At 36.6% G+C, this 24,769-nt stretch overlaps 2 protein-coding genes across 3 annotated transcripts; both read left to right on the forward strand.

Moving 5' to 3' along the window:
- Positions 1 to 2,264: 2,264 nt before the first annotated feature.
- LOC116142375 (uncharacterized exonuclease domain-containing protein At3g15140-like) lies at positions 2,265 to 7,958 on the forward strand. Its single transcript, XM_031427797.1, has 6 exons — positions 2,265 to 2,523; positions 3,222 to 3,424; positions 6,517 to 6,597; positions 6,925 to 7,050; positions 7,150 to 7,282; positions 7,718 to 7,958. Exons 1-6 carry the CDS (start codon positions 2,302 to 2,304, stop codon positions 7,910 to 7,912), a joined length of 960 nt encoding a protein of 319 aa, XP_031283657.1. The 5' UTR covers positions 2,265 to 2,301; the 3' UTR covers positions 7,913 to 7,958.
- Positions 7,959 to 10,006: 2,048 nt separating this feature from the next.
- LOC116142304 lies at positions 10,007 to 20,615 on the forward strand. 2 transcript variants are annotated; one of them, XM_031427733.1, is made up of 7 exons: positions 10,007 to 11,775; positions 13,202 to 13,342; positions 13,445 to 15,206; positions 17,100 to 17,392; positions 18,305 to 19,164; positions 19,253 to 19,860; positions 20,004 to 20,173. In XM_031427733.1, the coding sequence occupies exons 1-7, from the start codon at positions 10,372 to 10,374 to the stop codon at positions 20,033 to 20,035; spliced, it is 5,100 nt and encodes a 1,699-aa protein (XP_031283593.1). In that variant the 5' UTR covers positions 10,007 to 10,371; the 3' UTR covers positions 20,036 to 20,173. The 2 variants fall into 2 exon arrangements, with proteins under 2 accessions (XP_031283593.1, XP_031283592.1); XM_031427732.1 differs by having other exon boundaries at positions 19,253 to 20,615.
- The last annotated feature ends 4,154 nt before the right edge of the window (positions 20,616 to 24,769 follow it).

Here is a 24,769-nt window from a genome sequence, read left to right on the forward strand (position 1 = left end):
TATCTAACTAAAAACAATTTAATAATATTATATTTATAAAAAAATCTTACAAAGATTTTCATACAAAGTGAGATGGCAAAAAATGAATGGAAGAGTGAAACAAAAAATCAAATTCATTATATTAATTATTCTATTCATTTGTTGTCACGTCATTTTGTAGAATCTGTTTGTAAGTGTAGCATTACTCAAAACAATTATTTTTCACTCATTTTAATCTGAAAATTAATCCACCTAAAACCACCATGGTCAATCGTCATTGCCTGCATCAGAGTGACGTATGACCAGTTAGATCTGGTCGGTCGTACGTTGATTTGATTGTTTCTAACTAGATTTACGGTCTGATTTTGGTCAGATCTGGCCATTGACAATGACTAGAATTTGGTTGTCAGTGATTTTGTCGAAAATAGTCATATCGACACACAACCAGTCAGATCTAGTCGATTATGCATCGTTTTGACGATTGCAGGTTGCTATACGGCTGTGGTGGCTGGTGGTTGGCTATTCCATTAGGTGGTTGGGGTGTTTTTGTTAATTTTTAAAGTTTTATTGTGAGAGGTGTTTAGCTAAATTAACAAATACAGGGGTTTAAAAAATAATCTAAATATTTTTAGCAAATGTTTTTAAAAAATATACCAAACAACTATTAAATATTCTATCCAACTATGATATAATTTTTAGATATTATATAAAACATATTATCAAAATCTGATAATCTACCAAACAGCCTTTAGTTTCTCTTTTGGATTCATATATTTTATTATATATGAATGTTTTGGTATTATTTAATTTTTGCATTGCAAATGCTTCTAATCAGTAACCAACACGATAATTTGACGTTGCATTAATTATATGATTACGTGATGTCACATTTTTTAAGAATAATGATGTGCTAAAAATTGAGTCATGTAACTATACCAAAATTTTATAAAATTCATGTAAAATGATTACTCCATCCTAAGTTTTTTACTTGATTGTATGACCCAGTTGTAAACACAACATTATTATTTTTTTAGTACACCAAAATTGGATATAAATTAGCTAAATCTTAATAAAAGAAAAATATAATTACTTAAAAACCTTTTCGTAAGAGTCAAATTAAAATCTGACCTCTTTTTAGTTGTTTCAGTAGATGAAACTTTTCATTTAATTTCTTTTTATTTTACTCTTTTCATTCTAACAGCTAAGTAAGGGTGTGCAAAAAACTCCGATATCCGATATCTGGTCTGTATCCAATCTGTTATGATCAAAAAAACCAGATATCAGAAAATTGGGATCGGATTCGAATATCAATTTTTGGAAGATCCAGATTTTTGGATCAGATATCGGATCAACTCTACAAAGAAACCGGATATCTGGATCCGATCCGGTTTTGTCCATAACTACAAGTTTTAAGAAGTTATTTTGGGGTCCTAGGTGAAAAGTGGTAAAGTGTGTGGACTGTTTTGAAATGCAATGACAAATGATGATGTGGCAGGGGTACTAAAGAATAATGCAAAATTTTAGGGGATAAATTGATATTTTCCATGAAATTCTAATAAAACCGGACATCCGATTTATCCGATCCGAATATTCGAATTGGATCAATAGTACCAGATCAAATGAAATCCGGATCGGATTCGAATCAAGTTTTATCTTGATTCGAATTTTCGAATAGGATAAAAAAAATGTAAAACCAGATCAGATATCCAATTTTGCACACCCCTATAGTGAGCTAAGAGAAAATCATTCTAATGCTCTCGAATCCGGTTGACTCTAGTACTATGAGTAAAACCATTTTTAAATTTTAATTTTTTAAAAATTAAAATAACTCTTATATATATTTACTATTTTAAAAAATATATATATATATTTTATTTCTTAATTTTGTTCATAAAGGATAATTAGCCAATTTACTTGTTTGTTTAAAAAAAAAAAATTGATATTTAATTTCTAACACTAATTTAAAGAATAATTAAAAAAAATTTAATGAGTCTAGTAGTGCTAGAGTCGCGTGGACTTGGGAGAGTTACTTTTGTGTAAAAGTTATTACTTATTAGAGTAAAAGTATTAAAGTTGTGAAAAGGTGAAATAGAGTAAAAATAGATGAAATGTCTTATCTATTAAACTAATTAAAAGAAAATTATATTTTAATTTGTAAAAAAATGTTTTAAATAGTTTTTTTAAAAGAAAATAAAAAAAAAAAAAAAGAAAAAGAAAAAGAAAGAAATACAATTGAAATTACCCGCCAAACCCTTTTGCTTATCCAAAACCCTAAAAAACGCGAACCGGCTATACCTTTTACTTCCAAATCTGGAAAAGACGATGTCGTTTCTTAAGGTTCCTCTCTCCACCGGACTTTCTCCTCTCCGATACACCAGTTCTCTCCCTCGCCCTCTGGCCGGTGTCCGTACACCCAGTTGCACCAAATACATGTGCTGTTCGGTCCCAATATCATCGTCTTTTCATCTTTTAACTGAGAAGAAGAATGCAAGTGCTCGATGGAGACCTCTGTGTTTGTACTTCACACAAGGGAAATGTACCATGGTAAGATTTTCACGCTCACCCATTTAAGTTTTTAACCAGGATAAAAGCCAAAATTGACGGTTTGGAGGTTGCTTTTGTACCGTTTTATGAAATTTTGTTGTTCATGACACGTGTTCGATCTATTGTTTCATTGAAATTCGGAACCTTGTTCTTGCTTTTGTTTTAACTTGGATTCACACTCTTGGATACATTGAATTTCCAACAAAATGTATATTAATTAGACAAGGCTGAAATCCCCTCCGGCCACCTACTTGGTTTGTTATATATCCCATAAGTTTTCTGGCTATGGGGGTTGCTGGATCTGGAAGAGCCCCCAGTTTTGAGTTAAGTGAACATGTAGGGAAGGACGAGGGATTTCTGGGTATAAAAGAGAGAAAGAGAGAGAGAGGTTTTGGTAATGTTAGTTATAACTCTTTCTAATTTACATTCTTCAATACCTTTTTTTTTTTTTTGGTAAAAAAATATTTTCTTTTCTCAAATTTGTAAATTTGGAAACTAGCCATTTTATATACTTGACGTGCTTATAGGTACTAATACAATGGGTTATTGAAGTGGATGATTGAAACCCGCCTTAGTCACTCGCACCCACCTGTTTTTCACTACATTGTTTCTATAATAGTTTTCCAGCTTTGTTTTCCCCTTATTTGGTGTTTGAATTGTAAAATGTGGTTTATAACCGGAGTTACTTTGCATTTTAGATGGATGATACTACCCACCTAGAGAAATTTAATCATGATATCTCTAGAGAACTTCAAGTAAATGCTGCTGCTTCTCAACGCAAGTGCTCTCAGGATTTAGATTTTTTCTTGGTGCTTGATTTGGAGGGGAAAGTTGAGATCCTTGAATTTCCTGTCCTGATGATAGACGCAAAAACCATGGGTTTTGTTGATTTCTTCCACAGGTTTTTCTCTTTGTCCTCTTGACATGTTTATCTGGGATGTTGATTTTATCTCATTTTCTTGTTGGTTATATGTGTCAAGTGTCACGGGTTAGGAGTTTCACACCCAAAAGGCTAACTTATTAGGTGGAGGGACTCAACCCATTTATAAGCCTAGGACTTTCCCAATACGCTTTCGATGTGGGATTCGTTAAATTTTTCTAAACCCAATCATGTGAAGTCATAGTCACAGATGGGGCCCCATTGCCTACTCGTACAACTAATTCTCATGTGGACACACAATCACACCTGGACGCCACTGTGTGGGTGCTTTGCGAGACATCAAAAGACGAACCGGATCTGCTCGGATACCACTTGTCACAGGCTGGGAGTTTCACACCTAAAAGACTAACCTATTAGGTGGAGGGACTCAACCCATTTATAAGCTTGAGACCTCCTCAATACGCTGCCGATGTGAGATTCGTTACATTTTCCCCCACCTAATCCTGTGACGCTCTCGTCACAGGTGGGGCCCCCTGCCTACTCGTCCACCTCACTCTCGTGCGGACCCAAAATCACATGTGGATGCCCCTGCGTGGGCACTTGGCGGGACATTGAAAGACGGATCGGATCTGCTCTGATACCACTTGTCACGGATTAGGAGTTTCACACCCAAAAGGCTAACCTATTTGGTGGAGGGACTCAACCCATTTATAAGCCCAGGACTTTCCTAATACGTTTTTGATTTGGGATTCGTTACATTCTTCTCCATCCAATCCTGTGACGCCCTCGTCACAGATGGGGCCCCCTTGCGTACCCTTCCACCTTATTCTCATGTGGACCCACAATTACACGTGAACGCCTCTGCGTGGGTGCTTGGCGAGACATCAAAAGACGAACTGGGTCTGCTCTGATACCAACTGTCACGACTTGACTATTTCCCTTCGGACTCGTGCGGCTTTAGGTGCCAATCTCCCGACAATTGCCCTAAGTCAGCCTTGCTCGCTCACACTTTTAACCTTATAAATAAAAGAACACTCACACAAACTCACTCATAAGAGATGCTAGAAGAGAACTCTTTACTAATGAGAGAAAGCTTTACAATTCTTGGATGGTTTGACCAAATGAAGGTTTTCCCCTTTTATAGTAGATGGAGCTTACAATGGACGGTCTAGATCTTCCACAATCAACAGTGGAGATTAGCTAACTCCAAACTATCACCTACCAACTATTATCTACCAACTATCTTATTAATTACAAGATTCTAGCAAATACAAGAGTATTCTAGAAGAGTGTTGGGGTGACGCACACCAAGTGTTTGATGAAATGCTTGAGAGGCGTCACATTCTCCCCTACCTAATCCGGAGACGTCCTCGTCGACTTTTCATGGAATTTTTGGACCTTGTCTTTGAATTGCTACAATGCATCTTCGGGTTCCCAACTAGCTTCACTCTTCGGTAGCTCCTTTCATTTGACAAAATATTCCCGACTTGTAGGATAGCCCTTTCGTCGAATGACACGATCGACTAACACACACTTCACCTCTTTGTCATGGAACTTGATATTGCCAAATGGTGCTTGTTTTGATTCTCTTCTTCCCAGATCTTCCGCATCTTCATGGTACGACTTCAAATAACTTACATGGAAGACCGGATGGAGTCTCAACCAAGAGGGCAATTCAAGCTTGTGGGATACATTATTGACCCTCTTGATTATGAGAAATCTTACATCTTAGACAAGGGCTTTGTGTAGTGCCCGGGTGGACTTGTGTTGTGATGGGAGAATTTTGACAAGTACTAGATCTCCCACGTTATACTCCACATGTCTTTGCTTCTCATCCGCCCACTTCTTCATCTTTTTGGTTGCTTTGTCAAGATACGCCTGTGTGATGTCGGTTTGCTCATACTATGACTTAGCAACTTTGAATGCCGTGGGACTGCTTCCTTTATAACTTATACCCAAGGTGTGCGGCGTGAGTGGCCGTTGACCCGTCACCATCTCAAATGGGCTCTTGTTGGCGGCTTCACTCCTCTGCAAATTGTATGAGAATTGGGCTACATCAATTAATTTTGCCCAATCAAGTTGGTTGGCGCTCATAAAGTGTCGTAGATATCTCTCTAGCAAAACATTTACTCTCTCAAGTATTTCATCAAACACTTGGTGTGCGTCACCCCGATACTCTAGAACCTTCTAGAATACTCTTGTATTTGTTAGAATCTTATAATTAATACGGTAGTTGGTAGATAGTAGTTGGCAGGTGGTAGTTTGAAGTTAGCTAATCTTCATCGTTGATTGTGGAAGATCTAGACCGTCCATTGTAAGCTCCATCTACTATAAAAGGGGGAGACCTTCATTTGGTCAAACCATCCAAGAATTGTAAAACTTTTTCTTATTAGTAAATAGTTCTCTTCTAGCATCTCTTGTGAGTGAGTTTATGTGAGTGTTCTCTTATTTGCAAGGCTAGAAGCGTGAGTGAGCAAGGTTGACTTAGGGCAGTCGTTAGGAGATTGGCACCTAAGGCCGCATGAGTCCGAAGGGAAATAGTCGGGTCGTGACACAAGACATGTTTCTCTGGTGTCTTTTACTTGAATCATTCTGTCTCTCCATTGTTCATCGCCAATGGCCTTAAGAGTTATATAGAAATTTCAAATGTAAGAGGATGGATATGCATGTATTTCTACAAGGTGAGAATCTATCAGAACCTTTTTTAGTGAAAGGATGAGATCAATTTGGAGTATCTAAAATCCTAGAACATAAAAATATATATAATCACTTTCTGACCAAGTGAAATGATCATAACTAGCTTAAAGTTTATCTTAGGAGCAATCGTCGTTTCATTTTTAGAAAGAAGCTGACTCGTTCGAACTTCTTTATGTTTTCTCGTGTTGCCTGTGTTTTATTATTTGAGATAAATTACTTTGATTTGAATTGGGCTCTTGAAGTGTTAGATGTTATGAGCTTTTAAAATTTCCTTCATGTTTCTGTTTGAAGAGCATGATCATTCAGGCTTGCCATTGTCTATATCTTCTACCTTTCCCATTATTTTTTTATTTGGTTTGTGATCATTTATGACATTTCATGGTTGGAGAATAAATAAATAAAATGTTCATCTACAGGTTTGTGAGGCCCTCAAAAATGAGCGAGCAACATATAAATAAATACATTGAAGGGAAATATGGAAAATTTGGAGTTGATCGGTATGCATCTAATTCTTTGATCTCAGTAGAATTTGAATATAATTGAATTTTACAATTCTATTATTGGAATCTCTTGTCCAGGTTATCATTGTATATTCACCATTAATTCATGTTTACAAAACTAAATGGAGTCTAGGCAATGCTGCACTGTCTCTGAATTTTCTGTTACTGTACTCTTCTACCTGTAGTTTTTATATGATTGCATAAGCTGCATTGCATCTAGCTTTTTCAAACTGAGAAATCGGCACGGAATGTAATAATCCTTTTCCCAATTTGTCGTTGTGTTTTGGTGGCAAATTGATATAACTACTTAAGATATATGTGCAGTGTTTGGCATGATACAGCTATCCCATTTAATGAAGTTCTTGAACAATTTGAAGCTTGGTTGACTCAGCATCACTTGTGGGGGAAAGAACAAGGCAGTCGTCTTCATGGAGCAGCATTTGTAACTTGGTGAGTCTCCTTCCATGAGGGGCTCCATGAGATTTGTAAAGCCTCTACTTGTTGGAAATGTCTGGTTCACTGAAGTAATTTTCTCTGTTGGTATTTTAGTGGAAATTGGGATTTGAAGACAAAGGTCCCTGATCAATGCAAAGTCTCAAATATCAAGCTTCCTCCATATTTTATGGAGTGGATCAATTTGAAGGATGCCTTTTATAACTTTTACAAAACTAAAAAGAAGGAGGTATGCCCATACATGTTTTCTCTGTTATTTCCTCCCTTATGTTCCACCAGGACTATAATTTGATGGCTTAACAATTTTTTTTTGGGAGGGGGGTTTACTTTCTCTGGATGCAAACTCAGTTTGGGTTGGGTGATCAATTCGGTTTTGTACAGTTTACATAAGGAATTAAACAAGCCAAATTTTTTGAGCATCTGTCCAAGATTTAAACAAACTTGCTGGTTTGAAGTTTGAATTGATGCTAAACTTCTCAAACATAGACTGGATCTACTTTTTCAACCTAGCCCAAACCCAAACTTGAAGCACTAGTGAACTGACCAATGATGAGGGTGAACCAGGTTTTTCATCAACATGGAATCAGTTTATACTGTCTGTTTTGTTAGTATATTGGCAAAATTATCTTTTTATTTCATATGCTTGATTAATTATGAATGACAGGCCACAGGAATGATGGGAATGATGAAAAACCGCCAAATGCCAATGTTCGGAAGTCACCATCTTGGGATTGATGACACAAAGAACATAGCTAGAGTCTTGCAACGCATGCTTGCTGATGGTGCACTTATGCAGATTACTGCATGGAGGAATCCTAGTTCTCAAAAAGTTGATTTTTTATACAAGGATCGTATTTGATAACAACAAAAAGGAAGTTGCATAAGCTTAGGTGTTATTTTTTTTTTTTTTGTTTGGATAGATCTGTATTTGCAGATTATAGTATGTAGAAATGATAATTTGTCGGGAAAATTGTATTTACTTGGTTCCCACAGTCATGATGCTTCTCTTCCGTCTCTCTTCCAGGTGAGATCTTGATGCTTCAGTTTTTGGAAGCTCCAAAAATTATTTGGTCAGAGAAATTGACTATTGCACGGCCCATTCTGATTGAGCTGCTCCTTTTCTGCTCCACAAATGCAGCTAGGGCAACAGAATACGGTGAAAAGAAACGGTAAAGATAGAGATTATATTTAGCACCATAGCTTGAGTTGATTTTTCTTTTCCTTTAGATGTCATCCCTGTTGTTGGTTTACTGGTATTAGATGGTTTTTGTGGCTGCACTAAATCTTTTCCTTTGTTAGATTAGAGCTCCTCCTATGACACTTCTGTGTTCTTGGTATAGACCAGAAATTTTGAGACATCAAATCCAATCTTTATATTCATTTGAAACTCAAACTACCATTTCTGTTGTGCAATCTCTCCATTGATGATGAAGAAACTTAGCATTTATTCAAATTTCTTTTGTGTTACTCACATCTATATTCATGATGATATAATATCTGAAGAGTAATACTACAGTCACTAAAGGTTGCGCATTGAATGACGTGGTAAAATCTTGACTGTTGATTCATTATCAGTTAATATTAATCAATGGTCAGGATTTTGTTACGTTATTCGGTGTATAGATTCGGTGCGCAATCTTCGGTGGCTCTATTATTTTCGATATCTGAAATTAATAATCTCCTAATTCAAATATTATCTTGATTTTTTTTTCTACCAATCGAACTCAACCCTGTTCAATTTTGATGGATCCATGTATATTCTCATTTATATACTTATTCATAGAGTAGATAATCTTAAATTAAGAAATAAACATGTAAAAGAGATGGAACAAAACCCCAAAGGATTGATGGTCAAGAAGATTTGTTCCTTTCATCGAATTTTGTGATTCAAACCATATCGGGATTATCTATCATAATTTTGTAGTTTACTTTGGAATATTGAGTTTGTAAGGTATTCAATGAGTCTTGAAGATTAATTGAGGTGAAGCTAATTAGGACATTTTGGTAATAAAAAATTTACTTAAAAAAAAAAAAAAAAAGAGAAAGGATAGGACAAATGACCACTACTTCAAAATATAGTTGTAAGAATAAAGGCATATTTGGAGGTTTGGTTTGCAATTGAAGAGCCGTTGGGTTTGGTTTTATTGATTTTCACAAACCACCAATTTGTTAGAAAGAAAAAAAAAAAAAAACAAAAACCCAACGCATATTTGGCGGCAACTTAGAAAATTCCACATAATTAACCATATTTTTCTTCTTTCTAAACCCCTTCCTCACTCTCCTCCATAGGGCGTGCTGTCACCCTCCTACATCACTCAATTCTATTATTAATCATCCCTCCATCCTAACTTTATAAAATTTCCTAATTATGCTTTTATGTTATGTTTATAAAATATTTGAAATGCTTGCTGCTATATATTTATAAATTTTAATATAAAAATGATCTTATTATTCAAAATTTGTATACAATTTTTGAATTTTCTTTTCAGATCACTTTTTTGAAAAACGCTACAAAAAAATTTTTTTGATAAAAAAATTTATTTCTTTTAAACAATATGCTAAAAAGTATGCAAAATTGAAATTATTTTTGATGTTTCAAAAGTATTTTTAAATATATTTTTCAAAAAATGTTTATCAAGTATTTATTAAAAAAATCATTACAATAGTTCATTTTTATCTTTACATCAGGTCTATTAATGATTAGAACTTAAAATATCACTTTAATTTACCTATTATCAAGGTTTTTTTTTTTTTTTTTTTTTAAAATACGTGTTTAACACTAAAAAAAATAAAAATAAAACAAAAACATTCTATTCACAATCTACACTGTCTCTTATGCGCGTGGTATAATCCCCGAAAACGAGAATTAAAAAAATGAAAAATAAAAAAAGCGTATCAGTATAACCCTAGTCTTTCTATAACTCTTAGTCTTTAGAAACAGCAAAGAGAAAATCTGGAGAGAAAAAGACTTATAAAATATTGTTTGAAGAACCAGAAAAAGCCTAACAACACAAACAAATTCAAAACACAAAACCAAATCGATTTCTAGGGTTTGGGTTCATGTCACTATCATATAGGTCCTCCAGTTCAACTCAGCCAAAAACAGGTGAGTCACCTTGTCAAATCTTCATTTGAATGCTTTTCTTAGTAATCTTCCGGTAATCATACAACCATTTGGCCAAAAATCAAGATCGATCAATACCCATTGGTGTAAATTATGAGATTTTAGATAAACACATTAGTGTATAGATAGAAAAGATATATTTATAGATAGTGTTATTGATATATATACGCACAACATTATCTATATATTTTGTGATGAAATTATCGCCGGCATCGGTTTCGAAGAGGAGGGATAGTAATTTGTCTGGGCCTCGGCTTCGGAAGAAGCACAAGAGGCTAGATGCAATATGCGAAGAGGAGTATAATAGGAATCATATTGAATCAAATGAAGGTAATGAGGAAGAGGGGGCGCCGGGGACGTCCATGCCCGACCTGGAGCTTCGTAGAAGCTCTCGGGTGAGACGGGCTCCAGTATTGCTTGATGTGTCACCACAACCTGTTAAAAAGAGGCGTAGAGTTGATAGAAATGTTAATTCAGGTGTTAATAAGAAGTTAAATAGTAGTTTAAGGAAGGGTAAAGAGGAGGAGAGTGATAAAATGGTGTCGCCGGGGGTTTGGGGGTCAAGGTTGAGGTTGAGGTCAAGAGGGAGGAATGTGGGGTTTGAAGTGAGGACTGAGGAGAGCGGTGAGCTGAGTGGCAGAGGGGAACTCTTTGGGGGAATGGCTGAGGAGGTTGTGGAGAGTGGGGTGAGTATGCAGAAAGAAGTGGAAGATGGTGACTTGGTGGTAGTAAATAAGACAAGAGGCAGCTTAGAGGAGGAGGATAGTTTACGGGATGAAGTGGAAATTAGTGAGAAGGAAGAGGAAATAAGTGAGAAGGAAGAGGAAATAAGTGAGAAGGAAGAAGAAATGCATGAGGAGGAGAAAGAGATAGAGACAAGTGGGATGAAGGAGGAGAGTGAAAGGGAGGAGGAAGTGGAGGTGGTGAGCAACAAGGGTGATGAGAGTATGCCAGCTTCGGGGAGTGGAATGGTTGGTGAAGATGAGATGGAAAGAGCGGAGGGTGCTGCTAAAGAGGTTTATGAGAAAGAGGAGAGGGAAGTATTGAGTGGCAAGGAAATAGAAGGGGATTGCATTGGTGATGAAAAAGAGGAACTGGTGGAAACAACGAGGCTGAGCGATAAAGAAGGGGAGCATTTAGAGGGTGGAGAAGAAGGAGAAGATCAACAGGATGGTGGAGAAGATGTTGGAAATATAAAAAACAACGTGGAAGATGGAGGGGCTGATGATCAAAAGGATGATTGTCCTGTGAGTCTTGAGGGAAAACCTTCTGAAGGCATGAGTGCATCAATGGTGGATGAGATCAACCGTGGTTCAAATGATACGCTTGGCAGGCCACGCATTAAACAGGGGAGGTGGTGTGGTTTATGTGGTTGTGGGAATGATGGTAAGCCTCCAAAGAGGTTGATCCAAGATGTGGGTGAGAGTGAAAATGAGGCCTACAGTGGGTCTTCAGCTTCAGAGGAGCCTACCTATGATTTATGGGATGGATTTGGTGATGAACCTGGGTGGCTTGGCCGTCTCTTGGGCCCTATAAATGATCGTTATGGTATAGCTGGAATCTGGGTTCATCAACACTGTGCTGTTTGGAGTCCAGAGGTGATTAAATTTGATCTTTTATTTTCTTTTTCCTTTTATGTTTTGCTTGGTTGATTGAACAATATTATGTATATGTGCTTATTTCAGAAATGATTTATTATTTGCTGTCTGCCCAGCATGAGTAAAAACTAAATATCTGTGCTTTTTTCATTCATGCTTCTCTTTTCTTCTTTTTAATTCTGCTGAGATCAACTATATGATTTACATAAATACTTGTTGGAATTCTCTGCAGTGCATTGTCTTATACAAGGCCCTATTGCTTGTACAGATTAATTATTTACTAGTCTTGTTATATCTGTAAAGAATTATGGTCTTTGAGCTTGCTTGACATTGAAAATAAAAATATTTGTTGAATATGGTACTTGTTTCTATTCTTTGTGTATGGAAGTGTAGGGTTTGTTCAGCATTTAAGAAAGTTAATATATTATCACTCATTGGCATCCAAGAGAGATGTTTGGACTTAAATCGGTTTGGAACTTTAAGCAACCATTTCAACGTGTTGCACCAATTACATGATTTCATCATTTTTCAAGTCGTAGGCATTTAATTATTTTCTTATAAACAAAAGAACTTTGACTTGGTCTTGCTAAAAGAAATGATGAAAAGGGTACTGAAATTTCTCAATTTAGTTGTCTTTCCAAATTTCATTTTGATTAAACAAAACCATTTCAGATCAAAATGCTGAAGTTCAGCCCAAAATTTTTTGCTTGAATTATCATTTAGGGGTTTGGATTAACATTTTGTCCATCCTATCTTTTTAGCTTTCATATCTAAGGCAATGCCATTTACATCACGGTTATAATGAAAGATCTTTCACTAATCTAGGATTATGGGTAGGAGGTGGAGGTTTTTCTTCAATTTCTGAACTTTTTTTTCTCTTAGTCCTGTTTGGTCGAAGTCAAAGGACTTCAAAGGCATTAACAGGATCATAAAAAGTTGATGGTTGAGGCAATTTTTGCTTCTCCATTGAAGAGATTAGTTCCATGTACTTTGTTTTCCTTGAATAAAAATTCCATGAACTTGTAACTTTGTTGAGTTCAATATTTTAGCTAATAATGTTTATACAGTTGTCTGCTCTTAATTAATGGAGGTAGTATGCCTTGCCAGGTTTAAAATTGCTAGCTTTCTGCCCTAGGTGATCTCGATGATTATCTCCTGCGTGTATAGTTACCAATTTTGTGTGTTTATAACATCATCAAAGCTCCACGTTACACCACTCTATTCTTGCTCTGTGATGGAACATATTTGTAGGAAGTAAGCAACAATCTTTGCCACTTGATTGCCCATTTTTTTTTTTTTTTAATTGACATGGCAAAGTTTTTCATTTAATTATGATTTTGCTAAGACGACTTTGTAGGTTTACCGCCGAAAGTCAACAATCTCTTTTACTCAGTAAGTTTCCATACATGATGATTCATTTTTGCAGGTCTATTTTGCTGGTCTGGGATGCTTAAAAAATGTAAGGGCTGCTCTCTGCAGAGGAAGAGCCCTAAAATGCACCCGCTGTGGGAGGCCTGGTGCAACTATTGGATGTCGTGTTGATCGGTGTCCAAAAACTTACCACTTGGTATTTGATTTGCTCTTTTGTTTCACTGGAGTATAAGGCAGCCTATAGTATTGTACTTATTAGCCCTTTTTTTCTTGCTTTTGACATTTTATGCTTGGACAGCCCTGTGCACGAGCTAATGGCTGCATCTTTGATCATCGGAAATTTCTCATAGCCTGTACAGATCATCGGCATCTCTTTCAACCTCATGGAAATCAATATTTAGACAGGATAAAGAAATTGAAAGCTAGAAAAATGAAGTTGGAAATGAGGAAGCTGTCAAATGATTCTTGGCGAAAGGATGTTGAAGCAGAAGAAAAATGGTTGGAGAACTGCGGTGAGGATGAAGAGTTCTTAAAGCGTGAGAGCAAGAGACTTCATCGAGATTTGTTTAGAATTGCACCTGTCTATATTGGTGGTCCAGACTCTGAGAGTGGAAAACTATATGAGGGTTGGGAATCTGTTGCTGGGCTTCAAGACGTTATTCGTTGCATGAAGGAAGTTGTCATTTTGCCTCTGTTATATCCTGAGTTCTTTGATAATCTGGGGCTTACTCCTCCTAGAGGTGTTCTTTTGCATGGTTACCCTGGAACAGGTAAAACCTTGGTAGTACGGGCATTAATTGGCTCATGTGCTCGTGGTGATAAACGGATAGCTTATTTTGCCCGAAAAGGTGCAGATTGCTTAGGAAAATATGTTGGTGATGCTGAACGTCAGCTAAGACTTTTGTTTCAAGTTGCTGAGAAATGTCAGCCTTCTATAATATTCTTTGATGAAATAGATGGATTGGCACCTCAGCGAACAAGGCAGCAAGATCAGACTCATAGTTCAGTTGTATCCACATTGCTTGCTTTAATGGATGGTCTAAAATCTCGAGGTTCAGTGGTGGTGATAGGTGCAACAAATCGTCCTGAAGCTGTTGATCCGGCGTTAAGGAGGCCTGGTAGATTTGATAGGGAGATTTATTTTCCGTTGCCATCCATGGAGGACCGGGCTGCTATTCTCTCACTTCACACACAAAGGTGGCCAAAACCAATAACTGGATCATTGCTCAAGTGGATTGCAAGTAGAACTACTGGCTTTGCTGGTGCTGATTTGCAGGCTCTTTGTACTCAAGCAGCTATAGTTGCTTTGAAAAGGAATTTCCCTCTCCAAGAAACATTGTCTGCTGCTGCGGAGAAAGATTCTGGTGCTAAACGTATTCCTCTTCCTTCCTTCGCCGTGGAGGAGAGGGATTGGTTGGAAGCTTTGTCATGTTCCCCACCACCATGCTCACGTAGAGAAGCAGGAATTGCCGCTTATGATTTAGTATCCTCTCCTCTTTCCACCCACCTGATTCCTTGTCTGTTGGAACCGTTATCCACCTTGCTTGTTTCACTTTATCTTGATGAGCGGCTGTGGTTGCCTCCTCGTCTTACTAAAGCTGCAACAATGGTTAAAAGTTTGATTTTTTCAGCTTTGAATAAGAAGAACATTCCAAGTGATCATTGGTGGTCTTATGTTGATGTTTTTCTTCAAGAAGCAGACGTAGCAAAGAATATAGAGAGAAGGCTTTCACAGGCTGGTGTTATAACTGGAGAGGTTACCTTTGCTGGTTTTGATGCTTGTGCCAGTGATACTTGTGATGACAATGCCAATTATGAACCTGCTATAATGCATGGTTGCGGTATGCACACTAGTTTGTTTAAAAATATATCTTTTGCATCAAAGAAGAAATCTGGATTTCGGATCTTGATCTCTGGAAGTCCAAGATCTGGCCAGAGGCACCTTGCTGCTTGTCTTCTTCACTGTTTTGTTGGAAATGTGGAAATTCAGAAGGTTGATTTGGCGACAATTTCTCAAGAAGGACATGATGATTTAGTGCAGGGTTTAACACAGCTATTAAGTACAATTCCTTTCCTTTAACTTCTGTTTTATCTATGGCTGTTTTGTTGATGATTATGGTTTAATGTTAGAGAGAAATGATATTCATGATTATTTACTTTTTGAGGATCAGTTACAATTTTCTTCCCAGTCTCGATGTCACCTGATCTATTTTATGTTTTTTCAATCTCATATCGCAAATGTTTTCTAGAATTTGTCAATAATTGGTAATATATTGTTAGCTATTAGGGTGCCTCTCAGGATGGGGACTAGGTGACATTAAGTTACAGTTGTGCGTGGTTGTGGATCCTTGAAAGTAATCGAAAAATGATAAAAAAACATAGAAATGTGAGAGGTGGCTGATGTTTTTCAGGACACAGATTAACCTGGGGTTAGGTCGCACTGACGAGGATAACATCACAAATGTGTTTATTCAGTCTGCAATCAAGAGAGGAAGTACATCAATACTTGAGGTTTTCATGTGCATAGTTCTTATGCTTTACTAGAGTTCATATTACAGACAAATATGTGGTATTACCATTACACTTCAAGGCCTTGGTTCTAGAATTAAGCTAATATGGTTCATATGATGTATGGGAGGTTTGAAAATTTCTGCCTGTAGTGGCACATGTTTCTCAAAGTTTATGATAAATAAATAAACAAACAAAGAAATATATGAAGGGTGATGTTTTGGTCTACATTTGAATGTATGTTAGAGAGTTCCTTTTGCTTTGCTGCCTAGTAAGTTGCATACATGGTAATTGGGTCAATGTGATAAAAGAAAAAGAGACTAACTCTGTTAATAAAAGAAAAAGAGAATAACTCTGTTACTAGGTACAAACCAACTCAATAAAGTAATTCGCTAGAGATTAACCACAGACATTCCTTGACTTGTTGATGTTTATGACGTAAGGCTATAAGCCTGTTTGACACTAATTGCTGTTTCATGTATACTTCCTAAAATTTCGACTTGGCTTGAGCAAACAGTATGAATATTTTAGTTAATCCCTTCATGTGAAATAGCTGTCTTTTCTTGGTAAATAACGTGCGTTTAAGCTCAAATCTGCACTGCCAATCATATAATGTGNAAAATGATAAAAAAACATAGAAATGTGAGAGGTGGCTGATGTTTTTCAGGACACAGATTAACCTGGGGTTAGGTTGCACCGACGAGGATAACATCACAAATGTGTTTATTCAGTCTGCAATCAAGAGAGGAAGTACATCAATACTTGAGGTTTTCATGTGCATAGTTCTTATGCTTTACTAGAGTTCATATTACAGACAAATTTGTGGTATTACCATTACACGTCAAGGCCTTGGTTCTAGAATTAAGCTAATATGGTTCATATGATGTATGGGAGGTTTGAAAATTTCTGCCTGTAGTGGCACATGTTTCTCAGAGTTTATGATAAATAAATAAACAAACAAAGAAATATATGAAGGGTGATGTTTTGGTCTAAATTTGAATGTATGTTAGAGAGTTCCTTTTGCTTTGCTGCCTAGTAAGTTGCATACATGGTAATTGGGTCAATGTGATAAAAGAAAAAGAGACTAACTCTGTTAATAAAAGAAAAAGAGAATAACTCTGTTACTAGGTACAAACCAACTCAATAAAGTAATTCGCTAGAGATTAACCACAGACATTCCTTGACTTGTTGATGTTTATGACGTAATGCTATAAGCCTGTTTGACACTAATTGCTGTTTCATGTATACTTCCTAAAATTTCGACTTGGCTTGAGCAAACAGTATGAATATTTTAGTTAATCCCTTCATGTGAAATAGCTGTCTTTTCTTGGTAAATAACGTGCGTTTAAGCTCAATTCTGCACTGCCAATCATATAATGTGCTGTAAAACTAGTGGTAGCGTTTGATTAGTTTAAAAGCCTCATTTTTATCTATTTTTGTGGCAGTGAAATGTACTAGTGTGGGGTCATGCTTAGTATTCATGCCCAGAATTGATTTGTGGGCTATAGAGACACTTCAGCAAGTAAATGAGGAGATTGATTCTTCTTCAACAAACAATCCACCTTCGAGCAATGGATCTTCTTTAGCACATGAGGGAGTTTTTGAAAAGAAAATTGATTCCCATCTGCAGAAACAGAAATTAGCTGAGACCATGGATTTTCAGGGTAGCTCGCATGCCTGGAGCTCATTTGTTGAGCAGTTGGAATCTCTGTGTGTCACTACAACTGTGATGATTCTGGTACAAGTGCAATTCCTTCCTTGTTGATCCTTTATGATATTTTCCTGTCAGTAAAAATGTATATTTGGGCATGATTAAGCTATTGTGTTCTTCCCACCAATTTTTTGACAATTGGTCACACTAATGTTAATATTACTACTAAAATTTAGTTCTCGATGTGTGAAAACTGTGTAAATAAGCAACATTTTCACGCTGTGTAATTTGTATGACCATTATTTTTTCACATTATTTTTTTTTGTGAGCAAGTTGGTATAAGGCATCAACTTTCATATGTTTTTTTAATCCAATTATTTGCTTCATATAGTTCTATTCACAATAATTTATAATGTAACTCTCTTTATGGTGGACAAATTGAATTAGAAAATATTTTTGAGTTCACATGAAAACAAAGGGTTGTTTAGTAGGTTAAAGGAGCCCCCGTTTTCGGTTTTTTTAGCTCTTTTGCACATTGTTTCACTTTACGCCATTTTCTGTAATACTGCATAGAAATAGACTAAGAAAATGTATGGGGAACATTTGCATGATGTACTCACCTGTCTAATTATCTGACTGACTTGAAAATTTTAACTTGTTGCTTGAGTTTGACTATTTCTTAGTAGAGCAGAAATAAAAAAGGAACTGGTTGGACAATGATGTTTACTTTGTTTGGCTATAATCTCATGATTGTTTCTAAGCAAGACATAAGTTGCATCATATTGGGAGGAATAATAAAAGCGTACAAGTATTTTTTAAATTGATCCTGAAATTTGTTTGCTTTTAATCTTCCAGTTTAAGATCTCCTTTTAGCTATGATCTTGTAAACATTTTGATTATTTCTCAAGATTTCTCTCCTCTTATTATCGTAGTGTCTCATGTTGTTAACTGTTGTTTGCTCAAATTATAATACTTTTTTTTTTTTTTTTTGCCCAACAGGCTACTTCAGAAGTTCCGTATTCTTCACTCCCACCAAGAGTGAGGCAGTTTTTTGGGAGTCATACATCAAATTGTAACCTTCCAATCCCCTTGGAGCACACAGTACCCCGGTTTTCTGTACAGCTTGGTGGGAATTTCAAATGTGATATGGTTATTAATCTATCTGCAGCAGAGTTATCAAGGGATATAATTCAACTGGTTGTTCAGTTGGTTCATCAAAGAACTCATGCCCATACAAATTATTGCAAAGAGCACAAAACTCGTGGTTTCACTGAAGTCTGTACAGACACGGTACTTAACAGTATAGATCATGGTTTAGCTAATGAACAGAAGGATAGAACCGAATTTCCTGAAGATTCTTCTGTAAAAGTGCCTCCAACGCCCAACAATAAAATTTTGAAGGGAAGGTCAAGCTTGCTGGTAGCTATATCTACTTTTGGCTATCAAATTCTGCGATATCCTCATTTTGCTGAACTTTGTTGGTTCACATCAAAGTTAAAGGATGGTCCTTGTGCAGACATAAATGGACCTTGGAAGGGATGGCCATTCAATTCTTGTATTATTCGTCCTAGTGATTCAGTGGAAACGGTAACTGTTGCTTCTGGCTCCAGCAATATCAATGGGAAAGAAAAATCTGGTTTGGTAAGAGGTCTAATTGCTGTCGGTTTATTGGCGTATAGAGGAGTATATGCATCACTTAGAGAAGTTTCCTCAGATGTACGGAGGGTTCTTGAACTCATAGTTGGAGAGATTAATGCAAAAGTTCAAGCTGGGAAAGATAGGTGTCAATATATCCGTCTTTTATCACAAGTGGCTTATCTGGAAGATGTGGTTAATAGCTGGGTGTACGCCTTGCAGAGGTATTTTTTGCCATTATAATTATATGTTTGTGATTCCATTTTTATTTGCTAATTGATAACTCTAACAATAAGTACTTAAATTTTTCAGTTTAGAGTCGGATGCTCAGATAAAAGTTGCAAACCCTGAGCTTGATATTGTGGGATGTCCGGATGATAGTCATGCATGTGAGGATAATTCTATTCAAAGTGACGAGTGCAAGCTAAATGTTACTACCAAAAGCTCTCTTGAACCAGAAGTCACTGAAAGTAAGTCTCAGGGGTTTGAGGTTGAACACATTGAATCTCTTAGCTTGAACAATGGACATGATGATTCTGCGTATCCTGATCCTGAGAGGAGAGCTGAGATTTTGGAACAGGGATCTGCAGAGCATATTGTTCTTCCTGATACTTCATTTGATACAAATCTTCATGATTCAGTTACTGATCAATCAGTTGATAAAATTTTAAATGAACAGAATGGAAGTAATCTTGGAACATGTGAGTCAGAGACGACTTTGGATAATGCAGTTGTCGATATGGGTTCTGAGTCCTTGAAGCATTCCAATGGATTTGCAGTCAAAGAACCTGTTATCCTTTCGGAGAATGGTCCTGACTGTTCTGATGAATTCGGTGGTATCAATTTATCTGATTCCCAAAAACCTAGTGATCAGGTTAATGGGTTGTCAGAGACACAAGTCAAAACCTCATCTAATGATGGTAAGCCTGATCCTAGTGAACATACTGTCGACGATGTTGACTTATGTTCTAGTAAAACTCCCAGTCTCTCTGAATACTCTGGGGTCACGTGTTCATATCATGTTTGCATTGAATGCCTAAGCACCCTCCACGATTTGATGCAGAAAATTCTTCTTCATACATTGGGATTGAATGAGAGCAAATGGACAGTAGAGGATGTTCATGATGTTGTTGCATCATTATCCGTGGATCTCCTTTCATTAGTTAGAAAAGTTACCAGTAGCAGTCATAATGCTTTCAACGAAAACCTGAGACAAGGAAATCCTGAAAAGTTCTCTGAATATCCAGAACTGGTTACATGCCATTGTGAGAGTACAGGAAATAGTTTAGTTGCTCCAATGGAATGCAGTTGTCACTCTGGAGGTGGAAGTGCGACTGAAGCAAATACCCAACTCAGATTTGATCCAAAATTTGTATTCAGAGATGGCGTCCTGGTTCCTGTAGATTCTAATACAGACGTTTCTTTTCACTGTACATTTGAGAAATTGTGCCTCTGCTCTCTTATAAAGTCCATAGTAATGATGAAGCAGCCGTTGGATTGATTTGTTAGATTTCTAACTGAGATTGTTTCCGGAAGTTTTGACTCTTTCTGGAAAGGCACTAACCTACACCATGTAAGTATCATTTTGAGGTTATTGCTTTATTGATGGATCCATGATTAATTGTTTGATGTTCTTGTTACCTCTTATATATAATGATCTCATTATCGGAATTAATTGCATTGAGTAGTTACATGTTTAACTGAACTTGTGATGGCTGAAATGCAAAATTATATCCGTGGCACTGACTGTTAAATGAGAAGGCTATTATATCTTTGTTATCTTTATTCAGATATTTAATAGCAAGGAAGAAAGATATTTTACCTACACCCACTTGAGACAATATTATATATAATCCAATTGGGTTTAATTTAATTAAATCAAAACCAAGTCCAATCTCACCTCACTAGATTTGTCTTTGTACCATTTATGAGAGAATATCATATATATAATTTAATCTTTACATCATGTTCTCCAGGCCCTCTTACACACCTCTTATACTTTATTCTTTTATTTGCTGGGGGAGAAACCCTTTTTCCCTTTTTATGTGTAAACAGCAAATTAACGCCCTTAGCATTGGCCATAAATTTACTTTTTGATTATGCTCATCACCAAGCTCAACTATAATCTTATGTCTCTCAAAATCTGAGATTTGAGGAGGGAAGAATCTCCTCCAACCGGATCTTTGCCCACTTACGACCACAAAAACTGCAAGGGGTTTTGAAGGATTAACTCCTTTTGATTAATTTATGAAGTAATTAAACACAAATTCTTTGGCTAGCTGAGCCAACTGCCAAGTTCATCACAAATTCTTAAGGTAAACGACTGGACATAAGAACAATGTAAAACATCTGATGACTTAACACATACACTACAAATTGAAACAACATAAATTTGTGAACTTGCTTATGCATTTAAGTTTTCTATTTCCCAGCTTCCAAAATAAATTGATGGTCTCGAACGAAACTATCAATCTTCTCATCTTGCCAATCCTTTGACGGATTAAATTTTTCAACTTAACATGATTGGTCTTCAATGAATTACCCAATTCACTGTTGTTGTCCGTTACAAACTTGATTGCTTTGCTCAAAGCTTCCTTCCCCATAATCCCGTCTTCTCCTCTCTCAACTTCTATTGCCACCTTCAATTCTTCTATCATTAATCTTGTACGCATAAATTGGTCACGAAGAATTGGAATGAGTAGTATTCGGCAATCACAAACCAAAGATTCCCACATGGAACCAAATCCACAGTGACTACGGTACCCATCCTCCTCCTACCCAACCTCTCCCACCAACTCTCTCTTCAAACCCCCTCAGGTAACGCTTCTTCGATGGTTGAACATCCTTCAGGTGGCCCACTTAACTCAAACCCCAACATCATCTCTTGGAGTTGTTCTTTTTGTAGAGTAATTTGGGTACCAAATGCACAATACATCACTGAATCTGGCTGAAACTTGTTCAGCCACTTATCCCATTTCTCTTCAAGCTGTGCAGCTGGTGTTTCAGGCTATACATGCCCTGTTAAGTGTTAACAACACAGGCTTTGAACACTGTTGTGAAAGATAGTCAGAATAAGCTCCCCCAGATTCTTGCAGGGCCGGCTCAAGGGGTAGGGCCCCCCAAAAATAGGGTAAAAAAGGGCCTAATTTTTTTTATTTTTGAATATATTACAAAAATGAAAGTAATGTATAATTTTTTACTCACGTTAGCTTAAGGCCCCCAAAAAAAGAAGTAAAAAAGGCTCAAATTTATTATAAACTTTGTATATATATTCTCACCCAAAATACGAAATAGCAAGTTTATACCTCTAATTTTATATATTCCAATTTACATCCCTAAATTAACACATTAAATTTATTTTAACAATGAAAGGCTAAAATGGTCATTTATATGTCTTAAATTACTCACCCTCAATTCAATCCCAAAATTCGATATTAACTTAAATCATCTTCACCCCTCTTTCGTCGCCGGCCGTTTGGAGCTGATTCCAGTCGATTTTCTCACCTAAGTGATCGGAATCATCACTTTATCATTTCCCAAGTGTTTTCCCACCTTGATAGCTCTTCATTTAACCAATTTTTGAAGAATCTTGCAACCCAACTCCACCACGCGCGACAACCATTTCTGGTCTTTTCAGCAAATACCCGGCGTTGTTGGCCTTCCCTAACACCACCATCTTCCTCCCCTCAGCCCTTTCACCAAAACCTCTATCATACCTTATCCGTTTACTCTGCAAATCGCCGACCACCGATACCTTTTGGGCCGCGACTTCTCAAGCCTTTTCCGATCAATCTTGGCATTGGAAATAACCCATTTTGCCACCCATCGCTTCTCCAACATCCGCTCTCCAAAACCCTCCACCAACCTGACCCCGTTAGCCCACCGGTTATCGTCCACCTCTCCTAGTGATTTTGCATCTCAAAAGGCAAGAAAAATAAATTTGAAATAATATTTTTAATATATATTTATATTATTAGAAAACCCTCAAAATAACTTCTGTCTAGGGTCACAAATGTTCCGAGCCTTGGATTCTTGACATTATCTGAAAGCAATTGCATGGCTTTCTTTCAAGCTGGAAGTTGACCGCTGGTAAAGGGAAACCATTGCACCGGTATCGTTTAGCCCAGCAATATGAGGGGCCTCATGGCGTTTTATCTTCACAGTAGTGGAAGGGTAGGCAGGCGGTAGTCGGATTCGCTCTTCCAAGGTAGTCTCCAGAGTAATTCTTCGACCTGGAGATGTTAAGAACGCAAATGAGCATGCATTAACCGCGGAACAGTTGATTGACTTGGTGCCTAATTGACGGGTTATTAATGGAATCCATCGTCCAAAATCGAAGAAGACAATGTATGGCCTCAGACTACTCAGAATGGTCTCAACTTGATCCCGAGTNCATCCAAAGTTTGACGAAATGGCAAGTTTGTATCTCTAGTTTCATATATTTTAATTTACACTCCTAAATTAACACATTGAATTTCTTTTAACAATGAAAGACTAAGATGGTCATTTACATGTCTCAAATTACTCACCCCCGATTCAATCCCAAACTTCAACATTCACATAAATCATCTCCACCCCTCTTTCGCGCGAGCCGTTTGGAGCTGATTTCGGTGAAATTTTTTCACCAAAATTGATCGAAACCATCACTTTATCATTCTCCAAGTGTTTTTTTAGCCTTGATAGCCCTCTATTTGGCCATTTTTTACGAATCTCGCAACCTACCTCCACCGCGTTCGACAGCCATTTCTAGCCTTTTCGGCATGTACTTGGCATCGTTGGCCTTCCCCAACACCACCATCTTCCTCCCCTCTGCCTCCTCACCAAAAACCTCTATCATACCTATCTGTTTACTCTGCCAATCACCGGCCAACGATACTTTTTGGGCTGTGACTTCTCAAGTCTTTTCCGATCAATCCTAGCATTGGAAATCACTCATTTCACCACCCATCACTTCTCTAGCATCTGTTCTCCAAAACCTCCCACCAACTTAACCCCGTTAGCCTGTTGGTCGTCGTCTACCTCTTCCAGTGATTTTGCATCTCAAAAGGTAAGAAAAATAAATTTGAAATAATTTTTTTAATATATGCTTATATTATTAGAAGACCCCCAAAATAACTTTTACCTAGAGTCATAAATATTTTTAAGACGACCCTACTTAGAACATTAGATTTATAAAGTATTTAATGGGATTTAAAGATTAATCAAGGTGTGCGTAGCCATTCAAATAAAAAAAAAAGGAGGAGCACTACCACCACAAGACATAACATTATAATAGAAAACAAATAATTTAAGAAAAATCTAATAAGTTTGATTTTTTTTATTTATTTATTATTTTTTATCATTTATTTTGATGAAAATTTTGTAAGATTTCTTTGTAGATCAGCAAACAATCTAAGGTGATCAGTAATACAAGAGGAGGCTTTGATATCAAGTTTATTTATGGTGTAAAAAATATATATACACCAAATTATAGATATGGAACAAATATTTTATTTTGTGAAAAAAGTCTACTTATTATTCTCTGAATAAATAATACAATATTTTTCAAAAAGAATTATGATCCTACTAACACGATGATGTGAGCTAAAAAACGATTAGAAAACCTAAACTACGTAGTGACTTAGACCAAATATAATAGGACGGTACATTAACATGGCTTAAGCCCAAATAAATAATAAAACTAACATGGCTTAAGCCTAAAATAATAATACATTTAACAGATCTTTTAGGCTTAAGCCATTATATTTACGGTATAATCTAAGTTTTAGTTTCATACCTCACAACACCAAGTTAGTGGATAATGTTTCTATTGAATAATGAATAATATTA

Source organism: Pistacia vera, unplaced genomic scaffold, assembly GCF_008641045.1.
Source record: "Pistacia vera cultivar Batoury unplaced genomic scaffold, PisVer_v2 Contig407, whole genome shotgun sequence".
Taxonomy (NCBI): Eukaryota; Viridiplantae; Streptophyta; class Magnoliopsida; order Sapindales; family Anacardiaceae; genus Pistacia; species Pistacia vera.